General features: G+C 32.7%; 1 protein-coding gene across 1 annotated transcript; it reads right to left on the reverse strand.

The window, feature by feature from the left end:
* Nucleotides 1-8,232: 8,232 nt before the first annotated feature.
* Nucleotides 8,233-10,224, reverse strand: LOC123301423. The gene is made up of 2 exons (XM_044884161.1): nt 9,059-10,224; nt 8,233-8,905 (listed from the first exon to the last, which is right to left on the reverse strand). The coding sequence occupies exons 1-2, from the start codon at nt 10,222-10,224 to the stop codon at nt 8,233-8,235; spliced, it is 1,839 nt and encodes a 612-aa protein (XP_044740096.1).
* Nucleotides 10,225-10,830: the final 606 nt, after the last annotated feature.

Genomic DNA, 10,830 nt, shown 5'->3' on the forward strand with positions numbered 1-10,830 from the left:
TACATTATGCAAAAATACTGTTGTCATCATTTGTATCACTCATGGGCATGTATTTAATTTATAAATTCAAACTATTCCAACTTCTATGGTTCTTCATCGGAAAATGTTTTCGATGCTTTAAACGAAAACGTCCAAATAACGACAATGGTACTGGTACTAAATTAAAATTTATCAACTGTTGTTTTGGAGATGGAAATGCTGTTAAAAATCAAATTCATCCCTCAGCAAACATTGACAAACAAATGTAAATCAAAAGAAAAATGTTCTATTTGTTTCGCAAAACACCACACCTTTTTACATTTTGCAGCGGTAGTAATGAGAGTCCTTCTGGTGATAAAGGATCGCAATCCTCAGATACGACAGACAAATTTGTTGGGTATTCATCTCATGAGTTGTCCGCGCAACATCCCACTAGAGTGTGCTCGCAAAATTTTTTTGTTATCAACTGTTCTCGTTCATTATTTCGATCAATTTAATAAAATTCATAAACTTCGAATGTTACTTGATTCGTGTTCACAATCGCATTTTTTAACATTCAATTGTCCTAATCGTTTAGGTTTACCAATTGTTAAAACTTACACGTCTGTTGTAGGAATTGGACAAACCTCCAAACCTATCAAAGGAAGAACTAATCTGGTTATTTCTTCCAGATTTGATAATAATACTAAATATTCCCTCGATTGTTTAGTTATAAATAAAATTGTTGACAAATTGCCTCCGATTTTAGTTAATGCCAATGAATTATCACATTTGAAAGATTTACTTCTTGCAGATGAAAATTATTTCGCTCTACCTGCTATCGATGGAATCATCGGCGCAGATTTATATGCACACATAATCGCTAGCGGGAAAGTAACTGGTCCTCCTGGTCTTCCTGTTGCGTTGCAATCAGCCCTGGGATATGTAGTTATGGGCTCTGCTCCCACTACACATCCTGTTAGAACAAATGTTCAAACCTTTTGTTCATTTGAAAATTCTTTAGAATTATTAGTTTCTAAATTTTGGGAAATAGAAAATTTACCCACTTCATCTCCTATGAGTCCTAGTGATAAGGAGTGTGAACAAATTTTTAATTCAACTCATTGTAGATCTGACTCGGGAAGATACATTGTTGATCTTTCTTTTAAACAAGATCCCACTTGCCTTGGAAATTCAGAAAATATGGCTTTTCGTAGATTTCTCTCCCTCGAGAGAAAGTTTCAACACTCTCAAGCCTTTTTCAAAATGTATTTCGAAATCATTCATGACTACATATCTCAGGGTCATATGATCGAAGTTGATCGAAAACTAGATGATGATGGTCCGTATTATTTTATTCCGCATCACGGAGTTGAACGGATCGGTCATTCCACCACACCACTTAGAATCGTTTTTGACGCCAGTGCAATAGGTGAAAATCAGAAATCCCTTAATGATATTCTTCACAAAGGTACCAAATTGCAAACTGATTTAGTAACCATTTTGCTTAACTTTCGTTTATTTTCCATTGCTCTTACTTCTGACATTAAACACATGTATCGTCAAATTTCATTAAATCCATCTCATCATAGATATCAACGAATTTTATGGAGAGATTCCCCTTCTCAACATTTAAAGACATATGAATTAACGACCGTTTCATTTGGGGTTACTGCTAGTCCGTATTTAGCTCTTCGCGTGGTTAAACAGCTAGCTCATGATGAAGCATTAAACTTCCCTACAGCATCTAAATTCATTGAAAATTCAATGTATGTTGATGATATTTGTGGAAGCATTAGCACGCCTGAAGGAGCTAAACTGTTGTGTGACCAACTAATTGAAATGTTCAGGGCTGGGGGTTTACCATTGGTTAAATGGTCCAGTAACATACCACAAGTTTTAGAACATCTTCCCACAAATTTACTTTTTTTAAATTCTCATTCTTTATCTTTTGATAATAATGAATTTCAAAAGATTTTAGGCCTAAAATGGAATGCTAAATCAGATTTGTTTCCTTCCAAATTAATACTTCTCCCGACAAATGTTCGAAACGAATTATCTTATCGACATTAGCTCGGATTTTTGATCCTTTAGGATTTTTAGCTCCCATTACACTTTTTGCAAAATGTCTAATAAAAGAATTATGGAAGATTAAGCTCGAATGGGATGACGAACCTCCATCAAAATTTGTTTCATTGTGGAAGACTTTTCAGGAACAGTTACCGACCCTTTCTCAAATTAAAGTTTCACGACATCTTAGTGTCAATGACAATTGCGATTGCACTCTGGTGGGGTTTGCAGATGCTTCTTTGAAGGGATACGCTTGTGTAATTTACTTTCGTGTTGTAGATTCTTCAAATCAAACACATATAAATTTAGTTATAGCCAAACCAAAGGTTTCACCCATGAAACAATATAGTATACTCCGATTGGAATTATTAGCTGTAGTTCTTTTATCTAAATTGATTAAATTTGTAATTGATACTTATGACCCTCGTTATAAAATTTCAAATGTTTATGCCTTTTCTGACTCACAAGTCGTTTTACATTGGATTAATTCTGATCCAAGTAGGTGGAAAACCTTTGTAGCAAATAGAATTACTCAAATTCACGACAATACTTCCCCCAATAATTGGTTTTTCGTGGAAGGGACTCAAAACCCAGCAGATTGCGCTTCTCGTGGTTTAAATCCACAACAATTTATTAATAATAAATTATGGTTTCATGGTCCCCAATGGCTATTAGATGACCCCAAAGGGTGGCCATTGATAGATTTTAAAATTAATTCACTCGATATGAATGGCGTTAACGAAAATAAGGTACAGATTGCTACTACCCTCGTAGTACAACAAAATACTCATCCCTTATATGAGTTAACAACTAATATATCAAATTACAGAGTTCCGTTTCGCGCCTATACAGTTGTGTTTTGTGTAGTCGTTAAATAATTACTGTTTCTTTTCTAAATTCATAGTGAAATTATTAAGCATAAATTGATATTTATAATTCTAAAACTTTCTACATCTTTTATAATACATATATTGTAATTCGTGTTAATCGCTGTTTCATTTAAAATATTTCGAACAAAATATTAGATAGTTAAAAGGTTATGAATATTATAAGTGAACCATAAACTTATAGTGCATTTTTACTACCAATACCAGAGTGTGGTGACAGTCTCAGTGCATTTATTGGTACTCAAGTGTTAACTATTAAGTAAAAATTGTGAGTTGAACTCTATCATTATTACATTATTATTAAATATACATACATCATATCTGTCAAATTGATTTTGTTATCAAAACAAACCGAAAGTTTTATTTAAATAAAATGTCTGAAGAAATCGAGGAAATGTTTTTGGAAATGCAAAAAGATATCAAGAGCATCAAGTTAGTAAGTGACCGTGTTGAAGATAAACCTGAAAAAGTTCTAGGAGAACAAGAAATTATTAAACAAAAATTATGCATATATGAGCACAAATTAAACTACATAGATAAAGAATTACGAAAGAAAACCTCATATTCTTCGGTATAGAGAAAACTGAGACTAATTATTTTCAACTAGAAAATATTATCATAGATTTAATTAAAAATATGATGAAAATTGATTTTGGGATACGCGATTTAGATTTTATCAAAAGATTAGCTAAAAAATTGAACAACACACACCGCCCACTTATGGTCGCATTAGTTTCTTGGCGAATGAAAATCGAAATACTTAGAAGCAAAAACTATTTGAGAGATTTTAATATCACTATCAAGGAAGACTTTTCCCCAGAAGTTTTGGCAGCAAGAAGAGAGAAACAACCCGAAGTAGATAGATTGCGTAGCTTAGGACAAAACGCAGTTCTAAGGCAAGACAGAGTAGTCATTCTAGGAGGTAAACCTATTGAAAACCAAACCCAAGTAAATAAAACCGATAATATTCCAACCTCTAAGGCAGACAATAAGAAACGCACTACCTCCAACTCACCAGAAATAATCAGAACAACTCCAAAAAGAAATGACCTCAAAAGATCCAAAATATCAAATCCCACGAAAACAACCAATATTTCTATTAAGAATCCCAATATTAGAGATTTCATGCGTCCGAGATCGAATTCCGCGACTTCCTTAACCACGCCAATTACTAGTACAGCATCATTCCAACTTTCTTCATCACAACCACCATCAAGAGTACAAACCATCAAAAAACGAATAGAAAGAATAAATCAGAATAGCTATTATGACGAACAGCGACCGAAACGGAACGAGACAAATGAAAACACGGAACCAGTATCTATAAAACAAACATATGATGGAACAAATGAATATTACAAACACGAAAGAAAAACAGAATTGCTCCCAAGCCGTTTGGTCAACGAGGGAGAAAAGGACCAACACCCTTCAGAATACGTAAAGAACACTTTTACTTATGCACATTTAATGTTCGATCGTTAAGTGGATATTCAAAGCTTCTAGAACTCGAGAATGCTTTGAATAATGTCAAATGGGACATCATCGGCATTTGCGAAGTACGGCGTTATGGTCATCAAATAATAGAATATAAAAATTACATCCTTTACTATTATGGTGAAAGAAAAGGTATGCTAGGGGTCGGATTTCCTGTAAAAAAATGTTGGAAAAACGATATTTTGGAATTTAAAGGCATATCGGAACGGATAGCGATCTTAAAGCTAAAAATTAATAATTCAGCCAACTGCACCATTATTCAAGTACACGCACCAACTGAAAATTATTCCGACGAAGAAATTACTAATTTTTATGACCAAATACGCAACGTGCTATCGCAAATTAAGACAGGCACAATTTTTCTTATAGGCGATTTCAACGCAAAGCTTGGAAAAAGAACGAACGCAGAAAACAATATACAGGTACTGGGCACATATGGAATCGGAAGTAGCAACGATCGGGGAAACAATTTAATCCACTTCGCATGCGAACATAATTTAAAAATAGTCAATCTTTTCTTCCAAAAACGCGAACAAAGAAAATGGACTTGGAAATCACCAAATGGAAATGTTAAAAATGAAATTGATTTTATTCTTACTAACGATCTCAATGCGGTGACCGATATAAACGTACTGAACAACTTTAATTTCTTTTCAGACCATAGACTAGTACGATGCTCTGTCAAATTTATCAAAAATCGTCGACGTAAAATTCCATTAAATATTAATAAGGTAATGCTACTTACGGAAAAAACAATAAGTCAATATCAAGAAGCTCTTTCAACTGCTCTTACGAAGATTAATACAACGCAAAATGACAATATTGAAGACACTTTCAACCACTTGGAATCTATCATTTTAGAAGCTGCAAACCAAACCTTACTAAAAACAGCTAACCAAGCAAAAAACAGTATCCTTTCGACAAATACAAAACTTTTAATAGAAAAGAGAACATCGCTCCAAAACCTGGCAAATAAAGCAATGGCACAGAAAGTTGATCTAATAGAAACAAACAAACTAGTTAAAAAACAAATTCGGAAGGAAATCAGAGCAGCAAACCACAAGACAATTGCCGAAAATCTGCAAGACAGTGTAAACATAAAGAAACTGAATAAGAATCTATTCGACTCCAAAATGTGGATACCGGCCCTCACCACACAAGGTATTACAGATGGAAATAGAAATAAAATACTTATCACGGCAACAAATTTCTATAAAACATTATATAACTCTCAAGTGTGTGAAAAATATCCAGTGAGCTATCCTTACGTTCAACGCGAATGTAGTCTAGTGCCAGAATTATTAAGAAGTGAAGTGTGTGCTGCTTTGACATCTATGAAAAACAACAAAAGTCCTGGTCAAGACAAAATAGTGAATGAATTTCTTAAACTCGGTGGTGACAATTTAATTAATATATTGACATCTTTATTCAACACTATCATTTCAAAAATTATAGACCAATTAGTTTAGTTTCTAGTTTGTACAATGTTTTTTCCAAAATTTTATTAAGGCGCATACAAACCGATCTTGATTACCACCAAGCATCAGAGCAGGCAGGCTTTATAAAGGGGTTCTCTACTAGCGATTACCTGCAAACTATTTGCCAAGTCATAGAAAAGAGTAGAGAGTATAATATACCAGTATTTATTGCTTTTATAGACTACTATAAAGCATTCGATACTGTCGAACTTATATACATCTGGCGTGCACTTAAAAGATACGGTGTTCAAGACAAGTACGTCCGTTTAATCCAGAAAATCTACAACAACATGACAGCAAATTTGCGATTGGAAACATGTGGGCCGAAATTTCCCATCAATCGCGGCCTAAGACAGGGAGATACTCTGTCACCAAAGCTCTTTGTTAAGATTAGATTCAGATATTAATAATTAGTTATTTCTTAATTAATTAAACTTTTAGACAAATATTTCTTATTATTTTTTAAATCAATTATCAGCTTTATTTTTTAGTATTACATCAAATGTCAATAAATCAATAAACTGTAACTATATTATAAAAAAAAAAAAACAAAAGATATTCTTTTCTTAAATTTTTAAATAGCGAGACTTTTAACATCCTCCCACCTTTGAGTTAATTTTTCTTTTAACTCAAAAAAAAAAAAAAAAAAAAAAAAAAAAAATTAACATTTTAATACAAATGAACACAAAGAAAATAATTTCATCAATAACATAATTAATCATTTACTCCAAATCTTTTTGGTGCTTTTATTTGTCTTCCGTATCTAGTCGTTATTACTGTTTCTTTAAATGAATCATTTTCTTTTTCTTGATCTTCCTCTGGCAATGTTATTTTCTTTGCTTTAGGTAATTTAATTCCTTTTTCAACATTTCCCTGAAGGACCATCTGTTCATTAGGTGACTGTACCTGCAATTGATGAATTCGTTGCACTGGTCGAATAAGTTCTCCATTCGCAGTCTTCAGTCTAACAACTCTTATTTCACCATCTTTTCCAGGTATTATTCCAATAACTTTAGCTAGAGGCCAATCTAAACTTTTTTGATTATCGTTACCAAGGAGAACAATTCACGTAAATTCGTTCACGAAAAAACGTTCACGTAAATTATTTCGTAACTCTTGCCGATATCTAAACCTCTTTTTAAAATCCATTGTTTCAATACAATCCAAATCAGGCACTTCTGTACCTGATTTGGATTGTATTGAAACAATGGATTTTAAAAAGAGGTTTAGATATCACAAAACCTCAAATCAGGTACAGAAGTGCCTGATTTGGATTGTATTGAAACAATGGATTTTAAAAAGAGGTTTAGATATCGGCAAGAGTTACGAAATAATTTACGTGAACGTTTTCGAGTTGAATATCTAGGTCAATTATCACGAAGACAACCACAAGCAAATCATAAATCTAAGGTACAAGTAGGTGAAATTGTTCTCGTTGGTAACGATAATTGTATAACATTATCACTATAAATTATAGCAGGCCTACCTCTGCGTGCAATAAAACGTCTTAACCCCTCTAGAAAAGCATCTGTAGATAGTGAGGTTACTAGTTCCAAATGTACAGTCCGATAAACAGCACAAGTGAATAAACATATCCAACTCTTCTGATTTTCTTTCAAATAAACTGGACCAGCAAAATCAACACCTGATATTTCAAAAGGCACTGCATCTTTTACTCTGTTTCTTGGTAAAGCTGTAGGTTCTGTATCAACATGAGAAGTTTTGTATCTTTTACAAATAATACATTTATTCATTACTGATCTAACAAATTTTCTTCCTTGAAGAATCCAAAACTTTTCTCTGATTTTATTTAAGACTGTTTGTACACCTGCATGTTGTAGTTTCTCATGATAATGTTTTATTAGACTCAAAACAACAGAATGATTTGGATTTAATATTATTGGTTCAAGAAAATCAGGGTTATCATCTCGATTAGATATTAAAGTCTTTGTTCTTAATAACCCATATTCATCTATATATGGTCTAAAATCTTTGATTCGAGGATCTTGATTTCCAGAAAAACATTCCTTTTGAACAAGTCTTAGCACGATATTTTCAGCATTAAAAAATTCTTCAGCAGAAAGTTCTCCTTGATTTCTTGATTCAATAGTGACTTGAGCGTTATAAATGAATCTGTTTATCCAACCAAACATTCTTACGATTTTACTGTATTGTGTAAAACAATTAAAATGCCATTCATCATTATTTATCTTATTTATCTCGTTTTCTTTCATTGTGGCAGAAACATTATTTAAATTAACATCATCTACAGATTCGTTTTTAGTTGCTGATTTCTTCAATTCACTATTTATTTCTTCATTATTAATATAATATTTGCTTGCAGGTCATTCTTCAGAGTTATAAAGCCAATCTGGTCCCTCCCACCATTTTGACTCAATCAAATGACTTGTTGTACACCCTCTGGAAGGAAGATCAGCTGGATTCCAGACTCCTCTTACATATCTCCAACATTCAATATTTGTTATTTTACGAATTTCTTGAACACGATTCCAAACAAAAGTAGCCCACTGTCTTTCTTGTTGTATCCATGTTAATACTGTCGTTGAATCACTCCAAAAATAAATCTCTTGTTGGTCATAAACCATAGTTTCAAGGACAGATTTCATCAGTCTTGCACCAATAGTTGCTGCAAGAAGTTCTAAACGTGGAATAGTCATCTTTTTATTTGGAGATACTCTTGATTTAGCAGCAATCAGTTGTATTTTCGTATCTGTATCAGTCTGCGTTCTCATATAAATAACTGCCGCATAAGCTACTTGACTAGCATCAACGAAAACATGAAATGAAGTTTGTCTCTCTGTTTTATGAGTACTAGAAATCCAACGTGGAACTTTCACTTCTTCTAATAATTTTAACTGATGATACCATTTTTCAAAATCTTCTTTAATTTCTTGAGGAACTTCAATATCCCATTTTAAAGTATTAATTTTCTGCAACAATAACTTGGGTAACAATAATACTGGACAAGCAAAACCGATTGGATCAAATATTTTATGACTGATAGACAAAATAACTCTCTTTGTTATTTTTTCTTGAATTGTCTCAGATAAATTTGAAATTTTTAGTATTAAAACATCGTCTCTCTTGTCCCAAGTAAGACCTAGAACTGATGTTAAACGATGCGGCTCTTCGTTATGAGTGTACTCCCACCTTCGAAAATTGAAACCACCTTCTGCCATTAATAAAGTTGATTCTTCTTTAAATTGATGTAATTCTTTAAGAGAATCTACACTAGTAACACAATTATCAACATAAAAGGATGAAATTAATTTGATTATAGATGTCAACATGTCTTTAAACTTGTCCTCTTTTGATAATAACTCCAAATGTAATTTAACAGTAGCAGCCAGTATAAACGAACTACTAGTTACTCCAAATACTACTCGCGAATGTCGTAAAACTTCAATAACATCATTCTTCCACCACAAAAAACGTAGGACATTCCGATCTTTTGGAGTAACGCTGATCTGCCAGAATGCTTTTTCAATATCGGAAATTACTCCTATTTCTTTCTCTCTGAAACGTAAAAGCATAGAAGGAATTAATTCTATTAAATTAGGACCTGTTTCTAAACATTGATTTAAAGATATTCCATTCTTAGATTTCGCTGATGCATCAAATACTGGTCTCAATCTAGTTGTACTATTAATTTTCAACACATGTCGATGAGGAAGATAATGGCCCCAAGAGTTTTCTTCATCAACTGGAACTCTTTCAATAATTCCTTCATCTAGCCATTTCATTAGTACTTGATCATATTCTTCATAAAGTCCTTGTTTCTTCAATTTATCTGTCGTAATTTGTAATCTTCTTTGAGCAATTTCTTTATTTGATTCAAGTTGAGGATGATTTTCTTTCCATGGAAGACATACTTCATATCTTTTATCGTTATTAATAACTACAGTTTCACGAAATCTTTCACAAATTTCTTGTTCAGCTAATTTCTTTGATTTTGTTTCAATTGGGTCAGTAATTCCTATAACACCTAAACTCCAGAAATTTGAAATATCAGCTTCTTGTACATACATCGATGTTACAATTAATGCTGCATCATTTTCAGAATAATTTAAAGTAGGTTTCTTACCCATCAAAGTCCAATCTAACCTTGTTTCAATTGCTGTCATTCCACATTCTAAGTTATGTAATCTTCCAGTCATTAATTTTCCAAGTACATCGGCACCAATTAAAATATCAATAGGATCAAAAGTTTGACTCACATCAGTTAATATAATATTATTGTTTAATAATTCTTGAATCCATGGTCCATTATTAATACTAGGAATCCCATGACAAATTATATCTTGATCAAACGCCATAAAATTGCAGCATACTGATTATTTAAGCTTTCAAGATGAATTAAATAACCTTTATGGTCCTGTGGTTTTGTTTTAGTTCCACCAAACAGCAAATGGACAACTTGATTCTTACAATGTGATTGATAATTCATTTCTTAAGCTACTCGTTTTGAAATATATGATCGTTGAGACCCACTATCCAATATTGCTCTTACTATGCGTTTTTCATCTCCATTTTTTAATATTACCCGTACAGTTTGAAGACAAACTTCTGGTATTAACGACAAATTAGCTAAGTTGGCTTCTTTATTATATTTACTTGAATCTTCTTTGGCTGTTTCTCTTGATGAGCTCTCTGGATTCAATATTCCTCGGCACAATAGTATTGAATGTTTCTTCCCGCACCATTGACATTTTGAGTTGATTCTACAAGCTTGTGTATTGTGACCTAGTATCAAACAATTAAAACAACAATTCTTTTCTTTAACGATGTTCCACTTATCATCAAGTGTCATCTGTTTCGCTTTTCCACATCTTGAACTCCGATGTTCTTCTCCACAAAATATACAAGTATAAGTTTTAAAATTCTGTTTGACATTTTTACCTTCCTTTGTCAGTAACCCAGTA

Source organism: Chrysoperla carnea, chromosome 5, assembly GCF_905475395.1.
Source record: "Chrysoperla carnea chromosome 5, inChrCarn1.1, whole genome shotgun sequence".
Lineage (NCBI taxonomy): Eukaryota > Metazoa > Arthropoda > Insecta > Neuroptera > Chrysopidae > Chrysoperla > Chrysoperla carnea.

What these genes read in the sequence shown, in the direction of transcription:
- LOC123301423 (XM_044884161.1), bottom strand. Translation starts at nt 10,224, where the DNA reads ATGGCGTTTGATCAAGATATAATTTGTCATGGGATTCCTAGTATTAAT. An exon ending in GGTGGTTTCAATTTTCGAAG is followed by an intron (nt 8,906 to 9,058) that starts GTGGGAGTACAC and finishes TTTGTCTATCAG; the next exon opens with TCATAAAATATTTGATCCAA.